This window comes from Schistocerca piceifrons, chromosome 7 (assembly GCF_021461385.2).
Source record: "Schistocerca piceifrons isolate TAMUIC-IGC-003096 chromosome 7, iqSchPice1.1, whole genome shotgun sequence".
NCBI lineage: Eukaryota > Metazoa > Arthropoda > Insecta > Orthoptera > Acrididae > Schistocerca > Schistocerca piceifrons.
The window spans coordinates 39078687-39106041 of record NC_060144.1 but is presented as its reverse complement, the minus strand read 5'-3'; the positions used below and the strand labels follow the sequence as shown (position 1 = coordinate 39106041).

Here is a 27355-nt window from a genome sequence, read left to right as displayed (position 1 = left end):
TCTTATGGTCATGATATATTTAATTCAGCTGCCATGTGTGTAGATTTTTTGCCACTTTGAATAAATAAATAGCTGTCCACAGTGCATCATTTTGGAGGTTGCCTACACTTCGCACCCCATGATAAATTTTAATGATTTGGAAACAAGTCATTTTACATTCATATCACAAATTAATTTTTAATATGGTTACCTGCTGAACATTTACAAGGTATTTTATTTTATAATATTTTATTTTCATTATTAAATATACAGGTTTGAGTTAGAAATTCCTAACCACCACCTTTTACACAAGACAATAATAGAAATTCTTCTGTGGAATTTCTCTCAGATTTTACTTTCCTGTCAGTCAGACATTTTATACTACTGGGTAAGTAATCAAACAATTAGTTGCAGTGCTGTGCACCCCTTCTTGTGCTGTAGATAACCTTAATGTGGAGTAATGAACATCATTTTCCTTCTGGTATTGTAATTATATAAATCATTGTTCCTTTTACAACAAACTATTCTTTGTATAAGTGTAAACCTGATGTAAAAATTACAACTTGTATTCTTCCACATTTGATGATATCTCATTGGATTTCATTTCATGTGGAGTGGAAGCCAGGCTATCTTGAGTACAGTCAAGTACAATAATAAGGATAAGTTTTATGCTGTGCGTTACACACACATGGACATCGACTAGGTTATAATATGGGACAACTACTTTTCTGTGCATTTAGCTTGAACAGCACTGGCCAGTTAGCTTAGCACAATAGTTCCAGTATGTCTGGCAGCTTAAACACCTTGTCATTTCACTACACAAATCCCTTAAACTCTCTCCAGATCAGATCTATTGGGTTCCTGTAGAATGCAGCTTTTTGTATGGTGTGCTCACTGTTATAAAAATTATTGTTTTCCATGTTTCTGTGATGCTTATCACTCTTGCTCATCTGAGAGCACATCTGTGTCATAAAACAATGAAATAGTCTAAATAAAGAGTATTTGGTTTTTCATGTTTGCAAAAAAAATTGACTTATTATGTTTTCTGAATTTAAATAACCTTGATTAACAATCATTTATAAATTTTGATAATTAAGAATTAATATTTGTAATGAAAATGGGAATTCTGTGTGCAATGTCTAATTAGAAACATTAAGATATGCACTTTTCATCAAAAATTATGATTAGATGTGTGTTAATTAGCATATACACTGCCAGAAACAAATTGAGTGCACATGGACGATGGCATATGCCACCTGGGGCATAGTAGAAGTACTTGTAACGGTTTCAGCATCCTCCACACAGCTACCAGGATGCCATCTATGTCTACCCTTTAATAGGAAATGATCACAGCCAGAAGGATCAGTGTCACGTGGATGTGTGAAACAAACAAGCAACCATGCAATGTAGACTCACTTGTGCTTCCTACAGCCACTGAGTTGGTTTGAAAGCAGTCAAAGTGTGGCCTTTTGAGTGGCATGATGGTCCTTTAGGAGAACTGCCATGAAAGTTGGATGTGCTGCCTCAGTTGTGCAATGGATATGCTGCATCAGTTGTGCAGTGATGCTGGTATCAGTGGTCATGTGAACATTCCTAGATCCATAGATGACGTTCCGGATGTCCACGTAGCACAGATGCCTGCCAGCATTGTTGTATTGTAAGGGCAGCAGTTGTAGCTACCACATCACCAATAGGAGAACTTGTGAGCCCAGATGTATCAACAAGAACTGTCACAATCTGGTTATTAGTGGTGGGACTACTGCCATGCACAGCTCTATCCTATCTTTGATTCACACCACAGTATCAATTTGCACGTCTCAACAGGTCCTATTAGAGTATCACATGGAAGATACAGTGGTGTGCTGTGGACTTCAACAATGAAAGCAGATTCTACTTGCATGCAAGACATGGTCATTTGCATGTATGACATAGACCTGATAAGTCCTGCCTCATAGAGTACACTCATCTGAGCCACACTGGTCCCACCCCAGCCCTTATGGTTTGGGGTGTGATAAGCTACAACTCTCATTCACCTTTGTTGTTTCTGGAGGGGGTGCTAATCAGCCTTTGGTACATGAAGAATATTGTTAGACCTGTTCTTTTGCCGTTATTGAAATGGGAAGGTGATGTGTTGTTCCTACAAGATAATGCACACCCACACACTGCTTGTCAAAACCAAAGTGCTCTGCAATATATGCAGCAACTTCCCTGGCCAGTACAGCATCTGGATTTGTCTCCTACAAGCATGTGTGGGGTTTGGTGGGACAAAAAGTGACTTGCGTGACTTGTCAACCAACAACTCTTACAGAATTACATGATCATGTCAAGCAGGCATGGCATAACATATCCCAGGAGAGTATTCACCATCTGTACAGCTGATGGGTGCTAGAGTCAATGCCCGCTTTGTGACCTGCAGAGGCTACACTATGTACTAAATTGGGTGTTTCAGCATGATTGATACCTGGTACCTCAGAACCACTTGTGCTATTGATCTGTAAATGTAATCATTTCATGTACCCCATATGTACTACTGCAACAATAAATCTTGATTGTACTGGAAACCTTGAAAGGGGTGCACTATTCTTTTTTTGGCAGTATTTCATAAACTTTACATTTAAAATATGCAGGTATTCCGAATTGAATGAAATGAAAGAAACACCAAAGGAAGATTTGAATCGTGGATTGTACCAGATTACCATTCACCAATGCTACCAATTCAGTTATACATCCAATTCACAAGCATCCCTTAATTTTAGTAAATACAGTTCCTCAAAACTTCGAAGCTGACTATTGACTTGTGAAAAACATTTAGAACAACCTCCACTTTTTAATAGTGTTACAAGCATATGTTTCACTATAGTGTAGGACGCAGTGTCAACCATTTTCACACTATGTGTTAACAGCATGACAAGCTGTGCCCCACAGTACAGAGACTGTAATGGTACACAATTTTCGGAATAAAAAGCACATAGCTAAACTCTGTTTAAGAAAAGTATCCATGGCTGCTAATACATTAGAATATTGTAAAGTTTCATTTACTGTAACACAGTGATAAGATATCTAATACATAAGTAGTACCTACTTTCAAGAGCGTAACAATGCCAGTGTATGTTTGCTACAGCTGCTGACCAGTCATCATGTTTGCATTTGTGTTACATCAGTTTTATTCTTATGATGAATGAAGTATACTTGAGGGAATAAATATAATGTGAAATAGTAGTCATAATGCCCAACTCTGTGCAGAAATGTCTCTAATTTGATAATGGGTGTGTACCACATATTATTCTTACAGTACATTTTTGAGCAATAAAGGCTTTCTTTCTTAAAAATGAGTTATCTCAGAAGATTACTCCATAGAACATTATTGAACAAAAATATGCAAAATATGTCAAATTACTGATAAGGCTCTTCCCAAAACTTGCATTGATTCTAAGTGCAAATATGGCTGAACTATCTTGTTTTGGACATTCTAAAATGTGCTTTTTCCTGTCAAAATTCTCTTCAGAATGGACACCTAAGAATTTTGAAGTTTCCACCTTATTTATTCTTTGCTCACTGTGTGTAACAAATATGATTGGTGTAGTATCTTCAGATACGCAGAACTAAATATGTTGCGTCTTTTTAAAATTGAGAGTGAGACCATTCGTAGAAAACCAGTCACAGAGACATTGTTTACCAGATGTTCTGTTGCCATCCAGATGCTTGGACTGATTACAATTCTATAGTCACTAACAAAAAGAACTAATTCTGCTTGTTGTACGTTAGCGAGAGTATCATTTACATACATGAGGAACAATAGCAGATGTAAGACTGAGCTTTGTGGAACTCCATATGTGATGTCTCTCCTGTCAGAGGAATCTTCTCTGATTATGTTAGTTGAATTACTAAGGTTAACTTTCTGCATTCTTTTGGTTAGATTTAACATTATCCATTGATTGGCTGTACCATCAATTCTATAAAACCTCAGTTTATCTAGAATTATATTGCAGTTCACACAATCATATGCTTCAGATAGCTCAGAGAAAGTACCAACTAATGCTGTTTTGTAAAATTTGACCAGTGAACATGAAAATGGCATTCTCAGTTGAGCAACTCCTCTGGAATCCAAACTGTGATTTGCTAAGGCTATTAGTGTTGCTCAGGTGGGATACAATTCTAGAATACATTAACTTCTCAAAAATTTTGGATGATGGTGTCAGCAGTGAAACAAGTTGGTAGTTATTGACATCTCTCCTATAATCTTTCCTGTAGAGGGTTTTAACAAAATGTCATATTTCAATCTTTCTGGAAAAATGCCTTGAGCTAGTGACACATTACATATTTCAGAGAAGACAGGCATTACGATATGGGAACAAATATTTGGTACTCTTTTGGAAACTCCACCAAAGCCATATGAGTTTTAATTTTTGAGGGAATATATAATTTTCTTATTTTCAGAGGGAGATTTTGGTGATACATTTCATGTGACTGAATTTTGTGAATAGCTTTCTCAACATACTGCTGTGGTTTTTCTTTTCTCTTGGACTATTTGTCTGTACATTTTCTACTATATTTAATGAATGATTATTAAATGCATTAACTACCCGTGACTTATCATATGTAGGTCTTCTATGTAAGCCAACAGTGATGTTATTCTGTTCTTTGGCCAGTTGTCCTGCCTCTTGTTTCATGACATTCCTCATAGCCTTAAGCTAGTTCTTAGAATTACTGAATTCTGCCATAATTGCATGTTCTTTGATTTTTAAAAACTTTTCTTAATAATTTTGAGTCTTAATTGGATGGTATTTTAATCATCCAACAACCAATTGGGAAAATTATAGTTTCATAAATGGTGGTCATAAACAAGATGTCCTGTAAAGCATTACCACATGCATTGTCAGGTAACTACCTACAACAGATTGTCCAGAAGCTCTCTCATGATAAAAATATACTGGATCTAGTAGCAATAAAAAGATCTTGCCTCTTTGATGATATCCTCACTGAAACTGGTATCAGTGACCATGAGGCAGTTGTAACAACACTGATTACTGTAGTACAAAGGGCAACTAAAACAAGCAGATGGTTTTATATAGAGGCAACAGTATCTATCTGAATAAGGACTTTGAAACATTTAGCTCTGCTGATGTAAAAAAGGGTGGCTTAGATATAGGAGATTAGCTGACCATATGCTTGATGGATATGTACCTAGTAGTACCCTCCATGGTATACAGTAACTCTAAAGATACTTCTAAAAAAGCAGAGACTATTGTGTAATGAGTGTAAAACAAATGACAGATCTGTAGAGAGGGAGATGCTAAAAGAAGTGCATTTGGTTTTCAAGAGGGCAATGCATATAGCTTATAATGACTACCACAACAGAATATTACCAAACAATCTCTGACAAAACCAAAAGACATTCTAGTCATATGTAAAGGCAGGTAATGATGCCAAAGCTAGAGTCCAGACACTCATGGATGAGACAGGGACTGAAATTGAGATTAGCAAAGCAAACATAGAAACACTCAATTATTTTCAAATATTTGTTAAAAAATTAAAATCTGGTTGTGTTGCCCCAGTTTAATTCTTGCACTACTGCAAACATGAATGACATAAATTTTAGCGGCAATGTTGTTGAAAAACAGCTGAGATTGCTCCAAAAATATCAATTATGTGAAACACAACTTGCACTTTTTAAACAATGGAGAATCCAGGATGGAATGTAACAGTATTGTGAAAAGGAAAGTTGCTACTCATGATATAGCAGAGATTCTGAGCCACAGATAGGCACAACAAGAAGGCTGTCATAAATATAGCTTTCGGCCAGTAAGGCCTTCATTAGAATTAGATGACAAACACACACATACACACTCACACACATAGGACTGCAGTCTCAGGAAACTGAGGCCTCAGTTTCACACTATACTCCAATAAATTTCCAGACAGGCATAGGCTTCACAATTTTCAAATATATAGATGGTATATAAATAAATATATAATACACAATGGGGAAACATTTTTATCTAAAACCCTGAAAAGTTTGTGACCAATTAATTTCAAATTTTTACACTATGCTGCAATAAAATTCAGAAGACACAGACTGCATATTTTTTAAATATATATGTTATATAAATGTATACATAATACTTTAAGAGAAAACTATGCTTAATAAAAATCTCAAAAAGTGCTTGACCGATTAAGTTTAAATGTTAAAATGTTGGTCCAGTATATGTTCAGATGGACAAAGCCTACATATTCTTTAATATATATGGTTTATAATTGTATAGATAATACATAAAAAGGAATCATTGCCACCAAAAAGCTAATAAATTCTTGACCAATTTACTTCAAATATTTTTGTGATACTCTAATAAATATTTGGACAGATATGGGATACATATTTTAAAATACATATTGTTCATAAATATATATGTAATATATATATAAAGGGGAAACATTGCTAGTAAAACTCATGAAAAATTTTTCACCAATTTATTTCCTGTTTTTGCACAATACTCTAATAAACTTTCAGATGGACATTGGCTACATACTTTTTTAATATATATGAGGAGTATTGTCTCAAATCATATTAAGTGTGCAGATCATAAATTTACAGGAAGCAAAAAAACGTTTTGTTTCCTAACCAAAGGAAAGATGACAAAATTCTCAATGGCAGGACCTAGTTACTTAGATTACTTGGGAGAATTAATAATTATTGAATTCATTTCCCAATGCATGAAGGTGCAATTTTAATTTCTATATTGCACTTAATATGTTTTGAACAAATACATTTAAATAAAATACATTTTGATTCAATCATGTATTCACATACTGTGGTTTAAGACATACATTCCAGTTTGTTTTTCGTTTCTTTATACTGATTTTGTTGTTGGACACAGACCATGATATGAGAAAATAAAGCTGTTAACATTTTTTTGATCATAGATTAATGTGTTACAGTCATGCACTTAGTCCTTCATTGTCATGCTGGAGATGGATCAGGTGTCAGATTCTTATTGTTCTATAATAATGAGTTAGTTAGCTGTTTACTGCAACATGATAATGATATACCAAAAACGGCAAGACAATTTAACACTTTAGTAGAAGTATTATAAACAACACTGTAACCTATATCACTAGACACAACAGTGAAATTCAACTGTGCTGTACTGCATAATACTGCGCAGTTCTTCAAGGTTTTGAAGATGTAACCGTCATCTTATAATTGAGTTTGCAACCTTGTTCCACTTTGTTCAGTTGCTTTTGGCAAGTAGAATACTGCGATGCTTCCACACTGGAATCGCCTTCTTTGTGATTATAATGCAGCTCAAAAGTGCTTATATATGGATCTTGGCTGAAGTACCTGAAGTGAAATACATTTTGTCACATCATAACTACATGTAGTAAAGCTTAATTAAAGTGTAAAAACGCACCAATGTACCGACATTACAAACTGCATGAAAAATGATCATTTGCAAAGTACGTCAGGTATTATTACTCACTGAGTTTCCTTTTCATGCTGCCTTTTAGTTTTTGCAGCTGTAATTCTCATTGAGGTTCCTTTTGATCACACTCTCATGTGAAATTGTCCTCCCCATGGTGATTGATTGAGCACTGTCATGGAATCAACACAAGACTGATTACTGAACATAATACCTTCTGAACCACCAACTATGGTGTACATAATATGATTTGGTCTGATTCATGTTTTTGTGGACCAAATTACCAGTCCTGTGGGAAAGACTACGATATGGTATGATCTAACTCAACAGCGTTAAAGAGCATACCACAAGTGAGGTGAAAATGTGTCAAACTGTGTTTTGAGCTGAGCATCTTTAATATGTTTGAAACAGTGCTCCGCATATGGTAAATAAATATAGGGTGTACATAAAGTCTGGGGACACTTTCAATTTTTTATTGCACAAGAACAAAACATTGTACAGGTATGATACACATATCATTTTGAAGAGAAACCCTGAAAGTTTTTCCATGTATACCGCCACAGTGTAGTTTGGTAATTTGCAACTACTCAGCAATAGTGACAAACATGGCAAGTTCAGGTGCAGAGCAAGCTTTCTGTGTGTTGGAGTTCAACAAAAACAAGTGCGCTACAGCTGTTCAGTGGATGTTTAGAATCAAGTACAGTAAGAAGCCACCAACAAGGAAGACCATTTACCACTGGCATAACAAATTCGTTACGATGGGTTACATGTATCTCGCAAAGAGAAGCAGACATCCCAGTGTGACTGGAGTGAATGTAGAGAGCGTATGAGAGACATTCATAAGGAGTCCAAAGAAATCGATGCATGATGCATCCCATGAACTTGAAATGACTCCAATGACAGTGTGGAAAGTCCTGTGACAGAAGCTGTCTATGAAACCATTCAAATTGGAGCTAGTTCAGAAACTCAATGATGAAGAAAAAGACAAGCATTTTGAGTTTGTTCACAGTTGCAACAATTGAATGAGTTTGGGGATGGCCTTATTGATCTCTTAATTTTTAGCAACAAAGCCACTTTTCACATTAATGGGAAAGTGAACGGGCATAATTATCAAGTCTGGGGTACAAAGTATCCACACAAAAGCATTGAATTTGTGCGTGATTCCCCAAGGTAAATCTTTTTCGTGCCGTGTCACATTGAAAACTGTATGGGCCATTCTTCTTCACCGAGAGCACTGTCACAGGCTAGTGAGGGCCTCACAGCAAGTTGCTGGAAAGTAAACAGTCGAGCAACAACTTAAGAAAGAGAAACAGTGGAGACAGCATGGCAGAATAATAAGTCCAGTGAGTAAACGAAGATCGATAAGATATAGCGATTTTGGCACCAAGACATTGCTGTATAGCAAAATCAATACAGTACTGCAGATAAATCATGACTGATTGCAAAGCTGCCATGCTACTGGTTTCAGAGAGCCCCAGCAAGTGCTGGTAGGCCATCAAGGTGGGTTTATCCTTGTGGTGGTGCTTGCAGCTTTGACACCAGCACCCACAGACATAGCAGCACTGTCTAGCAGCTGTCATCAAGTTCCATCATACCTTCAAACTCACTGAGCTGGGATAACAGATCCTGCCCCACCCCCCACCCTCCTCCACATATGGAATGGGTGCATGGACCTGCAAGCACCCCAGATGATGCTTTGGAAAACAAACTGCTGGAACTGATTGACGCTCAACACAGAAGCCTGCCACCTGGGAGAAAGAAACTGGGACACTTGTCAATGTACTGGGGCATGGTGAAATGGGTATGACAGTGTGGGCAATGATGGGCGAGAAAGGGGAGGGTGCATTGAGACTTCCACTTTCATGCCTGCATCATCAGGAACTATCACTGGTGCCCTGGAATGTGAGTTGTAACTGTGCAGATCTGACAGTGGCAAGGGCAGGCATCCCGAGTCTGATTGATCAGATGGCAGTGGCACAGTTTGTATGCAGGGCTGGACCTGGTTGGATTGCCAGCACTAAAAGCCCTTGGAGTGTCATCCTTCATAAAGTGCCACCCATTTGTGGCAATCACTGTGCCCAGCATCCATGAGTGTTTGCCCCATATGAGCATGTCCCCATGGCTGGGGCTGGCATAAAGTACTTTTCATGCCAGTTTCAGGGTTCTGTGGGCTGTGTGGCCAGGAGGTGGAGGGGAGTATGTGTCTGACATCCATGGAGGAGCAGTGCTGGGCTATGGTTATGGTCATCATTGATTCCTGTATGTGCTCAGAAACATCATGAGTGCAGCTGTGGTGGAAGTGCCCATCAATTTCATTTGTTGTTTACACTTTCATGCCATATGCTCCATCCCAGCATTGGAGGATGCATGAAATGTTGGATTAAATAAGTGCTTGAAGCCATTGGAAATGCAGAGCTCATTGAAAGATGTTACTCTGAATTGGGGCCCACTGTCTGATGCTACAGTATGGGGAAGCCCTTCAATGGTGCAAATCTGTACAAGGCCATTGAGGGTGCCATCATTGGTGGCTGACATTAAGCTGACCACATATGGGTAGTTAGGATAAGTGTCCATGATAGTGAGCCACATAGATCCTAGAAAGTGACCAGAAAACTGCAGGTGAATGCAGTTCTAGGGGTGATGGGGACTGGGCTAGTGAATGAAGACTAGGTTTTATCAACAAAATCCCCCAATGCCCACAGTGAGGAGTTGCAAAAACCTGAGGTTGCAGGGTAGACAGGATGATGACACGATGAGAGTCCATCTCTGTGTGAAGTAGGAGAACATTGGAGATGACCAACAAATGGTGAGAGAGGCAAGCCCAGGTGTGGAGTTCCTGATTGTTGGACTTTGATAGTGCATGACACACCATAAGACAGGATTGCAACTCTTGTGTGGAGCAATGTGAACAGCTGTAATGGGAAATCTGAACAAGGCATGCTGTCATTCCATGTCAATGTGGAGACAGGAGATTATTTATTGGTCAAATTAAGGGTTGGGCCTCGAGGGGAGACAAGAGATAGCATCTGCATTTGTGTTTTGTGCCATGGATTTGTGTTTAATGGTATAATTGTAAGCAACTGAGGAATAGCACCCAATGTTGAAGCCACTGTGCTATTTGCTAAAAGCTGAGAATGTGGCACAGTGAGTACCACTAGTGGTTTGTGGTCGGTAATGTGGGTAAGCTTGGTCCTGAATCAGTAAACATAGAATTCTTTTTGGCAAAGATGACCACCAAGTCTTCTTTTTCGATCTGCGAATAGTTCTCATGAGCGGGTGTCAGCTTCTTTGATGCATAGACAATTGATTGCTCAGTATTGTCATTGTACTTGCACCACACCAGTGCCATAGAGAGAAGCATCAGCAGCCAAAACCAGTGGACATGACTGAGAAAAGGACCTAAGGCAGAATGCCAAGTGCAGCAGACACTTGATTTATGTGAAAGGAGGCAGTCGTCCAGCTGTACTGAATGTTCTTCTTTCACAGCTGGTTGAGTGGATGCATAATGTGGGTCACATGGGGAAGGACGTTAGAATAATAATTCACCTTTCCCGAAAAAGCCTGCAGCTCTTGTAAATTTTGGAAGTGGGGTACAGAGTCAGTGGCAGGAACAATGCAGTCAGTGGGCTTTATCCCTTCTTTGTTAAGCAAGTGCCCAAGATATTCCATTTGCTCATGAAAATATGCTATTGTGTTAGCGGCACTTGAGTCCTGAATCATACAACAGTAAAAAGTGCATGAAGGTCGGCACAGATGGTCCTATTGTGTAGTGCCCGTGACACTTAAACAGTTGAGACTGTGGGTACAAGCAGAGATGGAAATGTTTAGCTGTCCGTGGCACCTTAGGAAGATTGCCTGAGTGTCTGAGATCCCAATAGGCAAGCACTTGTATTTGTATAAGCCAAAGGAAGTGTTGATCACCATAACATGTTGCAATTACTCATCCAGTGGGATCTGCAAATATGCATAGGCAAGGTCTGTCGTAGAAAAATATTCCTCTGGATGTGAATGTGGTAGGTTTCCACTTGTGTCTGGAATTGAATGTTGATTTAAAACCTACACATATCAACACATTAGGTTTCTTGGCTACTACCAAAGTTGTTGCCCAAGCACTAATTTTAACAGTTTCAGTTACCCCAGCTTCATGAAAATGATCAAGTTCTTGCTTAATGACCACCTGTAAGGAGACAAGAATAGGTTGTGCTTGGCAGGAAAGGGACACTGCATCTTGACATAAAGAAATATGAGCCTGGAAATCCATGGTGCACTCCAAGCCAAATTTGGATAGAGGCACAAAGATGGCACAGAGGAAGGGAACCATGTCTCAGATGACCTGAACCTTGTGAGTGATCAAGAATCAAAGCAGCAAGAAGGCACCCAGACCAAAAATGTTACCAGCTGGGTTACTATCAACAGCGAATAGAGTTACTAGCCATAGAAACTTTTTGTATGCAGCACTGACTGTGAATTGACTGCAGAGGAGAATCAGACTTTAACCATATGCAACCAACATGCAGGTCGTTGGGGTCAAGTCAGGGTGACCAAGACAAGCATATATTTGGAGGCAAATCAAAGAAATGGTATTGTGTATGTCCAAGTGAAATTGGATTTCCTGGTTTGCGATTGTGAGGTTCATAAACAACTAGGTAGCAGAAGTATTCCCCTGAGAAACAACAGCAAGACGTTCATGCATCATCCCTTGAATGTGTGGAGTGGCACTTGACTGTCCCAGTAGTTGGTGACATGGTGTAAAGGTGACCATCATCCTCACATTGGCTGCAGTGTGCCCAGCGATCCATACTGTTTGCACAAGTGTGTGCTGTGAAGCAGTCAGGACATGATGGAAGACCCTGCTGCTTACGCTAACAGAGTATAACAGATTGTTCATAGGCCAGTGACATGTCTGAAATCAGCAAATCTTGGTGCTGCCATTGGGAAAAGAACTTATGACAATTCTGCCCCTGAGATGGCAGCTGGTGCACCACTACTTGGGGTTGAACCATGATGCGTCATTTTCTGCCTTTGCTACAGAGTATATGATTTTGAAAATACCATCCAAGGAAACAGTACTCTTTTGAGTTCATAAACTTGAAAATCTTCTTCAAAAAGCGTTGTCAAGTTCGAGAACTCCATTATGTACTACTGGATTGGACGCCAATTGGACACTATGTTGTGAATCAAAGAATCTGCAGACTGGGTTCCTGTAAGTGAAACTGCAACATAAACTCAACCCTTGCAAAATCTGTCCCCCATGAGTGGTACAACTGACCTGGTTTCTGGGAGTATTGATAGATGTGATGACATGACCACATGGAATCATTGTGAATAATGATTGGACAGCAATGAACACATCTCCTCAGACATAAGTGTGATGGGATTCAAGAGTAGAGCCAACTTCTTTAGTAAGAAAAGTGTCTCAGGGAAGTTCAAGAAAGGAAGAATGACTTTTGGAGAGCATCATCCAAAACATGAAAAGGAGCAAAGTGCTTTCCCAGCCACTCCAAATATGTGTTCCAATTCTCTTCGGCATTGTTAAATGACGGAAATGTGGATGGGTGGCTCTCCATCTGGTAAGTGACCACAGCCTGCATGGTTTATGAAACCTGACCTTTCAATGAAAGCACAGTTTCCTGTTGGAGGAAGTTAGTTTGCTGCTGTTGCTCTTGAAACTGCTGTTGGAACTTCTGTTGCAACTACTGCTGCAGGACTTGGGAACCAGTAGGAACAGGCTGATTGGCTGAGGGCATCACAGCAAGTCACTGGAGATGAAACACATGGACAGAAACTCAAGAAAGACAAACAACAGAGATAGCACACAAATAACAAATTCAGTAAGTAAACCAAGATCAAATACCTAAGATGTAGCAAATACTAAAACAAAACAACTATGTAAAGTCACATCAGTACAACAGCACAGAGAATACATGATTGACTGTTGAGCTCCTATGCTGCTGAATTCAAAGAGCTGCTGCAGGTGCTGACTGGCCATGGAGGTGGACATGTCTTCATGACAGTGCTCGCAGTGGTGTCACTAGTGCCTTCAGGTGTAGTAGCATTGTCTAGCAGCTGTCATTATGTTCCATACCTTCCAGTGGACCTTCAAACTTGTGAACTGGGATATCAGACCTACCTTCTACATGCTTCCTGAACTCCATAAAGTCAATCACCCAAGATGCCACATAGTGGCCAGTTACTGTTTTCTCACAGAGAGAATATCTGCTTCTGTGGACCAACACCTTCATCTGGTTTGCGGAGCACTATTGGCAAGCGGGGCACACTCAGCCCTTGTGAGGCAAACTGAGGAACTACTTGATCAAGAAGTAGTGGCTCTGGTCTCGTAAACTGACATACAGCCAGCAGAGTGGTGTACTGACCACATGCCTCTCCATATCCGCATCCAGTGATGCTGTAGGCTGAGGATAACATGGTGGCTAGTCTGTACCATTGGGCCTTCATGGCCTGTTTAGGCGGAGTTTAGTTTTCAGCCTGTGTCAACCTATTCATGAGCCATCTAGAGGAAACCTCCCTAACCACCCAGAATCCCAGACTTCCCATCTGTTTCAGATCCATTGATGACACCTTCGTGATCTGGACTGAGAGTGAGGACACATTATCCTCATTCCTTCAGAACCTAAACACTTCTCCTCCATTTACTTTGCCTGGCCATCCTCAACCCAACAATTGACCACCGCCTCAAGGATGGCTGCTTCAGTACCTCTGTCCACATCAAATCTAACAACCACCAATAATATCTCCTCTTCTATTGGTGCCACCCATTCCATACCAAAAAGTCCTTTCCATAGAGCTTAGACATTCACAGTCATTGCATATGCAGTGATAGCAGCCCCTCTCAAAATATGCCAGGAATCTCACTAAGCCTTTCGCAGACCAAAATTCCCTCCCAGTCTTGTACAGAAACAGATCTCCCATGCCTTCTCTCTACAGTCACCTCCCACATACCCAATGAGTAGCCTCAAACAAACGCTATTCTGGTAACCATTACCATCCACTACTGGAGCAACTGGATCACACTTTCCACCGGTGTTTCAACTACCTCTTGACATGCCCTGAAATTAGGAATATACTCCCCATCTCCCATAACGGTATTCTGTCCCCAACTAACGTACACAATATCACGGTCCATCTCTATTCCAATTGTGCTCCCAACCCCTTGCCTCATGGCTCATACCCCTGTAATAGAATTAGATGCAAAATCCCTCCCTCATGTCCTCCCAGTGCGGCCTATTACACTCCTGTCACAGAACATCTCCTACACCATCAGAAGCAGGACTGCCTGTGAAAATTATCATGTGATCTACATACTAAGCTGCATATACTGTGTTGCTCTCTTCATGGGCATGACAATCATCAAGCTGTCTGGCCACCAACAAATTGTGGCCAAGAGAGCTACAGCACCCAGTTGCTGGACATGCTGCCCAACACAAAGTGCTTCATGTGAATGACCACAAAGTGCTTCATGTGAATGACTGCTTCACAGCCTTTGCCCTTGTGCCATTTGGATCCTTCCTACCCACCTGTCCCCTTCCCTGCTACTACTCGAATATGGCACAGTCATTCTATCCCACAAATACTACACAGTTATTCTATCCCACCAACACTTCCACTGGTCTTCTCACCTTCTCTTCTCTTCTCTCTCCCTCTACCACCACCACCACCGCCCCCACCCCCACCCCCACCCCCCCAAGCACAGCCTCCTGACACTGCACCTATACATTTTATATCATTTGACAACTTGTTGAATAATTTCATTCCCAATAGCATGTATCTTTCTCAGTATAAACAAGTATTAGCTGGGAGTAAATGAAATTACTTTTCTATCTAAGTCACAGTTTTTTCTAATACTGTTATCATTTCCAATTACATTTCTTTTAATACACATTAGCATGTTAAGAATAAACATGCAAGTGCTTTAAATATTGGTTTACATGAATGTCTAGTTCCATTCCCTCTAATAATCCTAATGTCTCTACGAGTTTCCTAAAAATAGTAAAGTTTTGGCTTACTGACTAACCTCCTGAATGTTGATTTAGTAGATTTTGTATCCTGATCAGTATTAACATTTAACATAAGCAGTTGCATGTGTTCATCTTAGAAGTCCTGGCTATTAATTTTTGTAATACAGTATAATTTAGTTTGTTAGACATATCTATAAGTATATAACAATATGAATATAATAGAGAGAAACATTCCATGTGGGAAAAATATATCTAAAAACAAAGATGATGTGACTTACCAAACGAAAGTGGTGGCAGGTCGATAGACACACAAACATACACACAAAATTCAAGCTTACGCAACCAACGGTTGCTTCGTCAGGAAAGAGGGAAGGAGCGGGAACGACGAAAGAATGTGGGTTTTAAGGGAGAGGGTAAGGAGTCATTCCAATCCCGGGAGTGGAAAGACTTACCTTAGGGGGAAAAAAGGACAGGTATACACTCGCACACACACACACATATCCATCCGCACATACACAGACACCTCACTGGTAACATTGCCACAGTCACTTGTCTTCTGCACCATTTGTAATTTCATTCAGCCTGCCTTTGCTGCTGCTGCCTGCCTGGATTTTTATCATTTGTGCCACAATGTGGTCAGATGTTGGAGATCCTCAGTTTTGCCTTGAACAACCTTGAGCCTGGTCCACAATTGTTGACAACTTATTTGTAATTATTGGCATTGTGGATCAACAATTGCATCAAGAACATTCCACCAATCACCAACAGTGCATTTGTACCACTAACAACAATGCTGGTGACCTTTCACTTCAGTACCAGCTTCAGCATGCTTACTTCCATGCAGAGGGCAAGTCCGACTGACTTTGACCGATCGCTTCTAACTCTCATGTCTGACTCTCAGGCCCAGGTTCGATTCCCATCTGGGTCGGAGATTTTCTCTGCTCTGGGATTGGGTGTTGTGTTGTCCTCATCATTATATTGTCCTCATTGACAAGCAAGTCACCAAAGTGGTGTCAACTAAAAAGACATGCATCAGGTGACCAGTCTGCCCGACGGGAGGCCCTTGCCACATGGTATTTCAATTTTTTCATGTCAATGCATCAGCCAGGAGTGATGATGTTCATGTGACATCAACAGGCTCTGCTTCCCCGCCATCTGTGTCACACCTAGGCCTGCACAGAATGCTTGAGAGCACACTGCACACACAGTTACACAGAACATGACCTACGAGAATCATTCAAAGGGAGTCTACATTCTGTATCGCAAAAGTACCCGGATCAAGCTATATAAGTCAGAGGCGACTTCAACCTACCTAGTATAGACTGGGATGTCTATGGATTCATTACAGGTGGTACAGACAAGCTGTCATGTGAATTACTTTTGAACATGTTATCCAAAAACTGTCTTGAGCAGCTAAATCGACAGCCAATGCATAATGGAAATATTTTAGATCTGGTAGCCATGAACAGACCAGACTTCATCGACGCTGTCAGTGTTGAGACAGGGATTAGTGATCATGATGTTGTCATTATAACTATGGTTACAAAAAGTCGGTCAAGAAGGCTAGGAGAGTATTCTTATTAGAAAGAGCAGATAAGCAGTTGTTAGCATCCCACGTAGTAAATGAATCGACTTCATTTACTTACGGTACGATGGACATGAAAGAATTATGGGAAAATTTTAAACACATTGTAAATCATGCATTGGACAAGTATGTGCCAAAAAAGTGGGTTATGGACAGAAAAGACCCACCGTGGTTTAACAGTGCAATTCGGAGAATGCTCAGGAAGCAAAGGCAGTTGCACTCATGGTACAAGAAAGATCGGGAGAATGAGGACAGGCAAAAGTTAGTAGAGATTCATGCTGCTGTAAAAAGAGGGATGCGTGGAGCATTCAACCATTACCACCGTCATACCTTAGCAAAAGATCTTGCTGAAAACCCAAGGAAATTCTGCTCTTATGTAAAATCGGTAAGCGGGTCGAAGGCTTCCATCCAGTCACTCACTGATCAGTCTGGCCTGGCAATGGAAGACAGCAAAACAAAAGCTGAAATTTTAAATTTAGCATTTGAGAAATCTTTCACGCAGGAGGATCGTACAAACATACCACCGTTTGAGTCTCATACAGATTCCCGTATGGAGGACATAGTGATAGACATCTCTGTGGTTGTGAAGCAGCTGAATGGGTTGAAAATAAATAAATCGCCAGGTCCTGATGGGATTCCAATTTGGTTTTACAGAGAGTACTCTACTGCATTGGCTCCTTACTTAGCTTGCGTTTATTGCGAATCTCTTGCCCAATGTAAAGTCCTGAGCAACTGGAGAAAAGCACAGGTGACACCTGTATATAAGAAGGGTAGAAGGGCACATCCTCAAAATTACAGACCAATATCCTTAACATTGGTTTGTTGCAGGATTCTCGAACATATTCTCAGTTCGAATATAATGAATTTCCTTGAGACAGAGAAGTTGCTGTCCATGCATCAGTACGGCTTTAGAGAGCATCGCTCCTGTGAAACGCAACTCGCCCTTTTTTCTCATGATATCTTGCGAACCATGGATGAAGGGTATCAGATGGATGCCATATTCCTTGACTTCCGGAAAGCGTTTGACTCGGGTGCCCCACTGCAGACTCCTAACTAAGGTACGAGCATATGGGATTGGTTCCCAAGTATGTGAGTGGCTCGGAGACTTCTTAAGTAATAGAATACAGTACATTGTCCTCGATGGTGAGTGTTCATCGGAGGTATTATCTGGAGTGCCCCAGGGAAGTGTGGTAGGTCCGCTGTTGTTTTCTATCTACATAAATGATCTTTTGGATAGGGTGGATAGCAATGTGTGGCTGTTTGCTGATGATGCTGTGGTGTACGGGAAGGTGTCATCGTTGAGTGACTGTTGGAGGATACAAGATGACTTGGACAGGATTTGTGATTGGTGTAAAGAATGGCTGCTAACTCTAAATGTAGATAAATGTAAATTAATGGAGATGAATAGGAAAAAGAATCCCGTAATGTTTGACTACTCCATTAGTAGTGTAGCACTTGACACAGTAACGTCGATTAAATATTTAGGTGTAACATTGCAGAGCGATATGAAGTGGAACAAGCATGTGATGGCAGTTGTGGGGAAGGCAGATTGTCATCTTTGGTTCATTGGTAGAATTTTAGGAAGATGTGGTTCATCTGTAAAGGAGACCGCTTATAAAACACTAATACGACCTATTCTTGAGTACTGCTCGAGCATTTGGGATCCCTATCAGGTCGGATTGAGGGAGGACATAGAAGCAATTCAGAGGTGGGCTGCTACATTTGTGACTGGTAGGTTTTATCATCATGTGAGTGTTACAGAAATGCTTCAGGAACTCGGGTGGGAGTCTCTAGAGGAAAGGAGGCATTCTTTAAATCGCTACTGAGGAAATTTAGAGAACCAGCATTTGAGGCTGACCGCAGTACAATTTTACTGCTGCCAACTTACATTTCACGGAAAGACCACAAAGATAAGATAAGAGAGATTAGGGCTCGTACAGAGGCATATAGGCAGTCATTTTTCCCTCGTTCTGTTTGGGAGTGGAACAGGGAGAGAAGATGCTAGTTGTGGTCCGAGGTACCCTCTGCCACGCACTGTATGGTGGATTGCAGAGTATGTATGTAGATGTAGATGTAGATTCATGCCCACACAGCCACAATGCATGACCAACCATGCTGCCCCTGAGCAGAACCGTTCCTGCTGGCATCAAGCAACATACACACCACCGCCACTTGGTGCAGTGCCCTCCACCCAGCCAACATAGATGACTGCATGCCAAGCAATCATATCTCATGTTCCTTCATGTACAAGCAGGAAAAGTTTGACAACATTGTGCACAGTGGTCGCCTGCCTTGTGACTGCTTGCTAATGCCGGCAGCAGGTTCATCTATTCAAGAAGACTACTATGGTTGCCTCATTGCTCCCACAGCAGCGGATTTTCTATCACTCCACCAACAATGACTGCTACCAGACTTCAAATCTCCAATTTCCCACATGGACGTGACCTTCTCATCAACTTGGACTCTGATGAGTGTTCCACCTCCACTTATCCTACTTCTGAGAACCATATTTTTAACTGTGCTACCTGCCTCCTTCGCTCCGATGAATCGCCTTTTGGCTGACTTAAGTTTAACTCTCAACTACTCAATGGCTTGTGGACAAAGAATGAACCTGTGACATTGGAACTATACAAAGCTACCAGCTCATCAGTCAGTACACAGATCCATGACCCAGACCATACAACGGTCACTGTCTCACTCCCTCACGTGGACATTTTCTCTTAAATACATCATACAACCGTACTAAGGGATGAACTTCTTACACCATTTCTACCTCTCCATGGTCATACAACATGCCACACTCCTGCACTTTGACATGGGCCAGTGCATCTCAGGAGCTTTCACCATGGTGCCCACACCCTTACCTGATCATTGACCGTTCAAAAGGAATAACAGAAAGACTATCGTGCACCTTTGACACACTCAAGCAGTGTGCCTCCTCAACTTATGAGTTCTTGGTTATTCATCAACATTACATCAACTGTCTTGTGTTATTGGATGCACTCTTTATAAAGGACACATTGCTCCTACAATGTAATAATGTCATATCCATTGCCCCTGCCCTGATCTGCGAGCATTTCACAGACTTGGCACACAACTCTCATGACATCAAGGAGGGGAGCACAGACTTGGCCCTGATCCCACTGACCAGTCACGCCTGCCCGACACCCAGCTGTGCCTATTCCCTGGTCTATTCGGTACTTGCACTGTCACTGTCTTTGGATACGTAGTGAGCCGTTTACGTTTGTATACCGTGTTCTAGCTTGTCATCTGGGAACTCCACGGCTGGCATCATCAGGCACAATGCCCTTGCTGTACAGCCCACCATCGCCATGTCTCTCCAACATGACTCATCGCCATGTAGTTCGGCTATTGCCTGCTGCTGATATTCACATGACAGCACCGATCCCACCGGCTGTGTTTACCTGGTTCCACATTTGATTACCACACACCTACTGCAGGTTGGTGATGCTTTAGAATGCCACGTTCAGGACACATTAGACACATCAAACATAACAAGGCACTTTTTCGACCACTTTCAATTGTGTAAATCACCTTCAGCCTCCACTGATAATTTCAGTACCCCTTCCTGACATGAGTTCACCACAACAAAGGTGGACTCTGTCATTGCACCTCCATCAACACAGACATCAACCACAACACACATTGGTGCCTTGCATTCCTGCCTCCCCATGGCCCCCACTCTGCCACAGTTGGCCTCTGCACAGACGATGCCCATAGAAGTACACTCCAGCAGATAAATTACCAGCTTATGTCAACCACACTTCACCCTCAACATATGCAGCCCATTTGATCAGATCAGTTTCTCTCACACATATGGCCTCCACAAGCTCTTGTCCTTCAGTCATACCACCAGTGTCCTGTGTGAACACACTGCAAGCTGTTGCCTACAGCCATACTGTGGTGTCACCGCCAGACACCACACTTGTTAGGTGGTAGCCTTTAAATCGGCCGCGGTCCGGTAGTATATGAGGGACCCGCGTGTCGCCACTATCAGTGATTGCAGACCGAGCGCCGCCACACGGCAGGTCTAGAGAGACTTCCTAGCACTCGCCCCAGTTGTACAACCAACTTTGTTAGTGATGGTTCACTGACAAAATACGCTCTCATTTGCCGAGACGATAGTTTAGCATAGCCTTCAGCTACGTCATTTGCTACGACCTAGCAAGGCGCCATTATCAGTTACTATTGATATTGTGAATCATGTACCGTCAGGACCGACGTTCATCATTAATGGATTAAAGTTAAGTATTCCACCAGCTACGTCCGTTTTTCTAAATTCTAATTTCCTTGTCCTGTTCCAGACCTCACGCCACCCTACGTGAGCTAAAACGCATGCATTTTGGCCTCCTCTAGTAACGCGGTGTTGGCTCTTCTGCCAACCACAACACATACTACCTGTTCAGCATTCCTACATGCCCACTGTGACTTTGAGAAATGGCCCACTTGTATCTCACGAAAGTGCCACCTGTGGCAGGACTGGTCACATGCATAGGCACAGCATCACTTCAAGAAGTGGCCCACTCATGTCTCATGAAAATGCCAGGCACAACGTGGCTGTATGTGAATCTGCACAGAATCACTTTGAAAAATGGTCCTGTCAAGTCTCTTGAACATGCCACTCACGACATAACTGGTCATTCACATTAGTACCCTACAATGAAGCAGTCACTGATCCCACTCTCATCTTCTGTTTGCTGCTCTTTGCTCTTCCCTTCAGGGGAGAGTATGGTGCTGTGGTGATGGGGGGCACGTGAGACGGGAAAGGGAGGGGGGGGGGGGGGGGTTCATGCACTACAATATACATCACTGACATATGATGATAAGTGAAATATCTGTGACTTGACCACAGATCTTAGTGTGTTTTTAGGTTCCAAGCAGGACAGACATGTACTAAAGTTTTTAGGTTCCAAGCAGGACAGACATGTACTAAGTGTAAATATTTGTGCAATAAAGCATTGTTATTGTTCCATGTCATGTCATACCTTAATTAAATCGTACCTGTCCTCTACCCTCACTACATATTTTACATACTTTTGTTCACATATGAAATTTGTTATTGACAATCGATCTGCATTACCCCCTAATTAATCTAACTGCAGTGCAGGAAGGGTAATGTGCATCTGTAAAACTCTTTGACCATCTACCCCTAGAAATAAAATGTCTCATGGACAGCAGAAATGTGTTCAACTGTAGATAAATATTTTTTTCCTTAACACCTCCTTCTATACCACAGAGGAATACTTGAACAGAAATAATTAGACATTTATACAGGAGACAGCTGTAAATGGCATGCATGTGGCAATATAAACATTTCTTTTTGTTCTTAAAAATATGTATTGTATGTTTCTTAAATTGATATGTCCCACCATCACAGTGATATGATAGTTTGGTTTGTGGAATATGTAACTAACAGCAGTGTGTCAATACTGTATGATAATATTTTGTGTATCTTGTACACATGTTCCAAAAGTACATACACTATTGTGTTGACAATAATGAGATTCCCTTAAACTTTACTGTGGTGTGCATACTGTAAGACCTTCGGTACACACACCATCAGATTATTTGACTTGTCACTCTAGCGAAGTAGGCGAGTGTCAGCAATATGTCTCGTGGTCTTATCGTGGCGTGTTTATCTTCTGCCATTAGGTCAGACGATAGAAATGCCACTTGCACACTTAGAGTAGCAGATTGACGGTGACCAACTTTAAACAGAACTTGATTAATTTTCACACACATTTATTAAAATAATAAAAAGGATAGAAATTACTTAACTTGATTCTGGATGCTGTTTACAATTGACAGTCTGAAGTTCCTTTGGTCTTGGTACATTAATCTTATTCTCACATATCTCTGATACTTTACAAAGTATCTATACATTTCTCTCCATGGCTATGTACAGGAATACGATAATCTTATTAGGCGCAGACTGAAACTTGACTATAGACTGGTACAGACTAATGCAGACTGACTAATTGGAGGCCTGTACACTCGTTATAATACCTTGCGCATTCAGGTATCACTGCATGAGTGTGATCCGCGAGGGGAAAAGGTTCTACGTTAGCAGCAATCTCATTGGCTGCATTACAAATTAATACGCGGATCAGCGGAAGCAGAATTTGGTCCGTCTCTAAGACAGCGCCATCTCGTAGTGCGGAGATGGACGAGCACTGCGCCTGCGCTGTTGTGCTTAGCGGGGCGCGCTCTATTGGGAAAGTTGTGCAAGCGCTGACTATGCGGAACTATGTACACAACATTTACCTATGGAGTTATTATCTCCAAGAGCTCCTTCACTTTAAGACTTAATAAATTTGTCACTGAAATCAAACTAATGCCAAAATGGTTCTTGTAGATAACAAATCCATTAAAATTCTTTACGAAATGAGCATTGCAAATTACCACAGACTTCTTTTATTATGTAACAGATTCTGTAACAAAATGCAATATGAGACATATAATAAAGGCTCAACCTTTCCAAATTAAATCTATTTCAACTTATTTTAAGTGGAACATGCACTTCCACACCCATCTGTTTCAACCCAAAAGTGCAAGTGACTCCCTGCTGATATCTGTAAAGTCTGTCTCTTTTTAATTTTCTTCCTTTTGTGTAGGTAGTAATGAAATTAGCCTACATGAGGAAGATTACTGTGTGTAACTACATTTGATTAATTTTTGTAGTGCTTAGGTTACATGATATTCAGGTAGGCCTTTTCAGAACTGTAAATCTTTTCCAAACATACAAGGAGCTCATCTGCCTCATTCAACCCATTGATGCTTTGGTGACACAAATTATTGTTGATTGTGGCTGACTTCCTGTAAATTTTGTAATGATCTTCTGTTGTAATTTCTGGTAAAACCACCTACCTTTAATATTCTTCATCGAATTGACAGTTTAATGCAGCAGATGTGGAAGATGACAAGATCAAGAACTTGCTCACAGAAGGCTTAGCCAGCATTCGAAAATCCTGGATCACTGCCAACAGAATTTTAAACTTGGAATGAAAATTTGGTCTAGACAAAATATAACCATACAAACTACTCAGTTTCCCATAGCTCACCTATACCTCTATTGATATTATAGTGCTGTAGAAAGAATTACAGAAATTTAGAATAAGCATCTCCAAAGCAATAGTAAGAAGAATCTGCTCAATTTTAAGTATCATAATTCTCGAAATTAAATTTGTTGATATTACAGTGTACAATAGTCTGAAACTATATATCTATGTTGATTTGTTGTCAAGCACGGTGACCAAAAATATATTGGCTATACGTATAGTTAATAAATATTGCAGTTTTTTGCCTATGTTGAAGACTGTTTTGCTCTTTCCTTTTCTAAACTAAATAAGTGAATGATCATACACCAAGACTGTACTATTAGTAAACAATGTACTGGAGATAAGAAGCTTCAATCAGTACACATTATAAACTATTTGAAAAACTGTTATGAAAATCTTTGGTCAGTAAAATTACACAATTTTGCTCTGGTTAACTTTGCCCTCTGGTTATAAAGATCTGATATGATGAGCACATCTACACTAAAGTCAATGTTATAGTGACTTGATATTTACAAGTGACAAATAGATGATGGTATTGTGAATCCATGACACTGCTGCTTTTTTTAGGGAAAAAAATAAAATGTAACAACATTGATGTTACTTACATGATTATATGTCTTGCTCTTGATAAAGTGTTAATTAACAGTGTTAATCTGTGCTCTAAAATTTGTTATCTATTGGAATATCTGTACTTTTTATGTTATTAGCAGCAGCTGCAGTAGTAGTAGTAGCTGTTGTAGTAGTAGTAGTAGTAGTAGTATTTTCATTGTGGAGTCTCATAGTTTCGTGTTTTATTATCCTGAACTTATCTGTATATTTTAATTATTCGTGGATATGTTATTAAGTGTGCTGCGAGCTTGTGTAGTTGATGCAAAATAAAAATTAAATAAACATTTAAGTCTCGTTATATCTTTAATACATTCTGAAGTGTGGATACAGTTTTCTATAAAAACATTGGTGATAATAATATTTTCTATTATCATTAGTTACGGCAGATAGTACTATAACTGACAATAGAGGGAATCGTCCAAGCATTGTAAGTTTTCTTAAAAAATATAGTTCAAGAGATGAGTCAGAAAAATGACATAATTACATTATAGAACTAATGCCACATAAGGTGCATAAATTCATTCCAGATACAAAGAACGGAAAGGTATCTTGAGAGGACAGTGTTTAATTGGGATGATTGAAGGAGGAGGGAAAGGAACAGGAAAAGGAACAGAATATATGTTGAGGAAGGCATCACCCCAATACTGAAACAATGCTTTCATTATTGTACTTCACAAGAAGACAGACAGGCCACACAAAAGTTGTAGATCTATGAGACAGTTCTCCATGACGTATAATATATTCACTAAAATTGTCACCAGTTTACAGTAAGCCATAGGATTTTCATGAAATGAAAAAAAAAAAAAGGTTAGGAAACATAGTAAATAGGACTATTAGCAATCTTGAACAAAATTATAGATGGAAGCAATGAGTATAAGTTACCACTTTGTGTAGCATTCACAGAATTTGAGAAAGCATTTGACTCAAGCTTCAATACAATCAATATTTACAACATGTAAATTCAAAATTAAATATGAGTGAGATTAGAAGAATCCAAATCACCAAGTGTATTCTTAATAGTCCTGCTGAAAGTGTCACACCTCTAAACTGGGAAACCAAAGAAGGAAATATGTTAATGGAGAATATTGTAATCACCACTGAATGGCTGATCATGTTGTATCATTTGCCTGTAGTACAGAAGAGCTTCAAAACAAATGGAACAACTTAAGAGAAAAAGCCTGAAAAATTTGTTAAAATAATTCTAAAACAATGTACAACAAACACATCAAAACATGGTAAAAATAAAAAATGTTGACTGTTTTTATATTTAGGGCAGCTGGAAGCAACTGTTGATTAAATGTCTAAAGAAATGAGCAGAAGGGTATGCAAGGACTGAAGTACATTTGATAAACTAAATGGTATTGTGAAAACCAGTCTTCCAGTATCTCTGAGAAGGAAAGCACCCAACAAATGTGTAGAGCCAATTTTGATCTAGTGCTTTAGATGTGGATTTTTAATCTGAAAAGCAGCCAAAAACAGAGGCTTGCTCAGAGAGCAATAGAGAGATGCATGTTGGTAATTATTAGGAAAGAAATAAAGACAAACAAGTAGATCAAAGAACATAATTAACTGGAAGACATTATTCTAACCACAATGAAAATGAAATGGAGTTGAGTAGGCCATTTAACTACACACATGAGACCAGAAGAATCCAAATCACCAAATGTATTCTTAATAGTCCTGCTGAAAGTTTCACAACCCTAAACTGGGAAACCAAAGAAGGAAGTTCTCTTCTGGATTCCAAGGGATATATGAAAAGACTAAGTGAGATGAAGATACAATGGATGGTGGGTATCTGGCCTTTGAAAGCATGCAGGCTAAAGACCACAAAAATCTGTCGAGAAAGTTGTAATCAAACAGTATATGTCAAATGGTGACTGATGAAGTAGTTTTGAGTATGTGTGTGTGTGTTTAATCATACAGTAAATAAATATTCATATAATGTTTGTTTCTGAAGGATACAATATTTTTTTAAAATTACAGATAGCACATGTCATACGGGAAATCCGTCACTTTCAACAGACACCGTATAAAATTGAGCTTATAACAAAGGTGACAAATTATCTGTTGGATCCTTCTTTGCTTCTTGATGATGATGAATTATACAGAATTTCTTTGGAAATTGAACCTCGTACATCAAGACTGAGCTCTGCAGCTCTTGCACAGCTGCCATTGTCACAGACACCTCCTCGCACATAAATATTCATTCTGAAGTAGGTGAGTGAGCACTAATATTCACAGGTATAAGGAAATAACATTCTTTGTCTACCTTCTTGAATTGTTTTGACTAATTGAAAAATAAAAATTGCTTTTTTTGTACAGTAGTTTTGCTTTTAAAATCCCCATTTCTACATTTTTGTTTTTAAAAAGTACCATTTCTACATACTGCAAATAGTTTAGTTTAATTAGGTATTTGCATGTTCCATGGATCATAATTGTGACCTTTTGCTGTGATGTGAAATGATACAGTTGTATAATTATAATACACTTTCTCAGTGAAAGGTATTGCAACATGCTAGCCATTTACATGGTTTTCTTTAACTACCGTTTTTACATATGGTACAGTGTTTCCTACTGTACTATATTCTCCATATTTTTCTCTTTTCCCACTTGTATTATTACACATTTAGAAATTCTTTGCTGGACAAGAAGCATTTGTCAAGCACATAAAATTCTAGTTTGTATTTGAAGTTAACTATATTACCTATT

General features: G+C 39.8%; 1 protein-coding gene and 1 long non-coding RNA gene across 2 annotated transcripts in view; one reads left to right on the top strand and one right to left on the bottom strand.

Moving 5' to 3' along the window:
• Positions 1–26845, top strand: part of LOC124805408 (ras-specific guanine nucleotide-releasing factor 1-like) — an 871442-nt gene extending 844597 nt beyond the window's left edge. The window contains 1 exon segment of the mRNA XM_047265969.1: positions 26630–26845. Within this exon segment, the coding sequence (XP_047121925.1) occupies positions 26630–26845 (216 nt within the window).
• Positions 6850–23955, bottom strand: LOC124805086. The gene is made up of 3 exons (XR_007017392.1): positions 23847–23955; positions 7458–7569; positions 6850–7318 (listed from the first exon to the last, which is right to left on the bottom strand). It is a non-coding gene; the product is annotated as an uncharacterized LOC124805086 (long non-coding RNA).
• Positions 26846–27355: the final 510 nt, after the last annotated feature.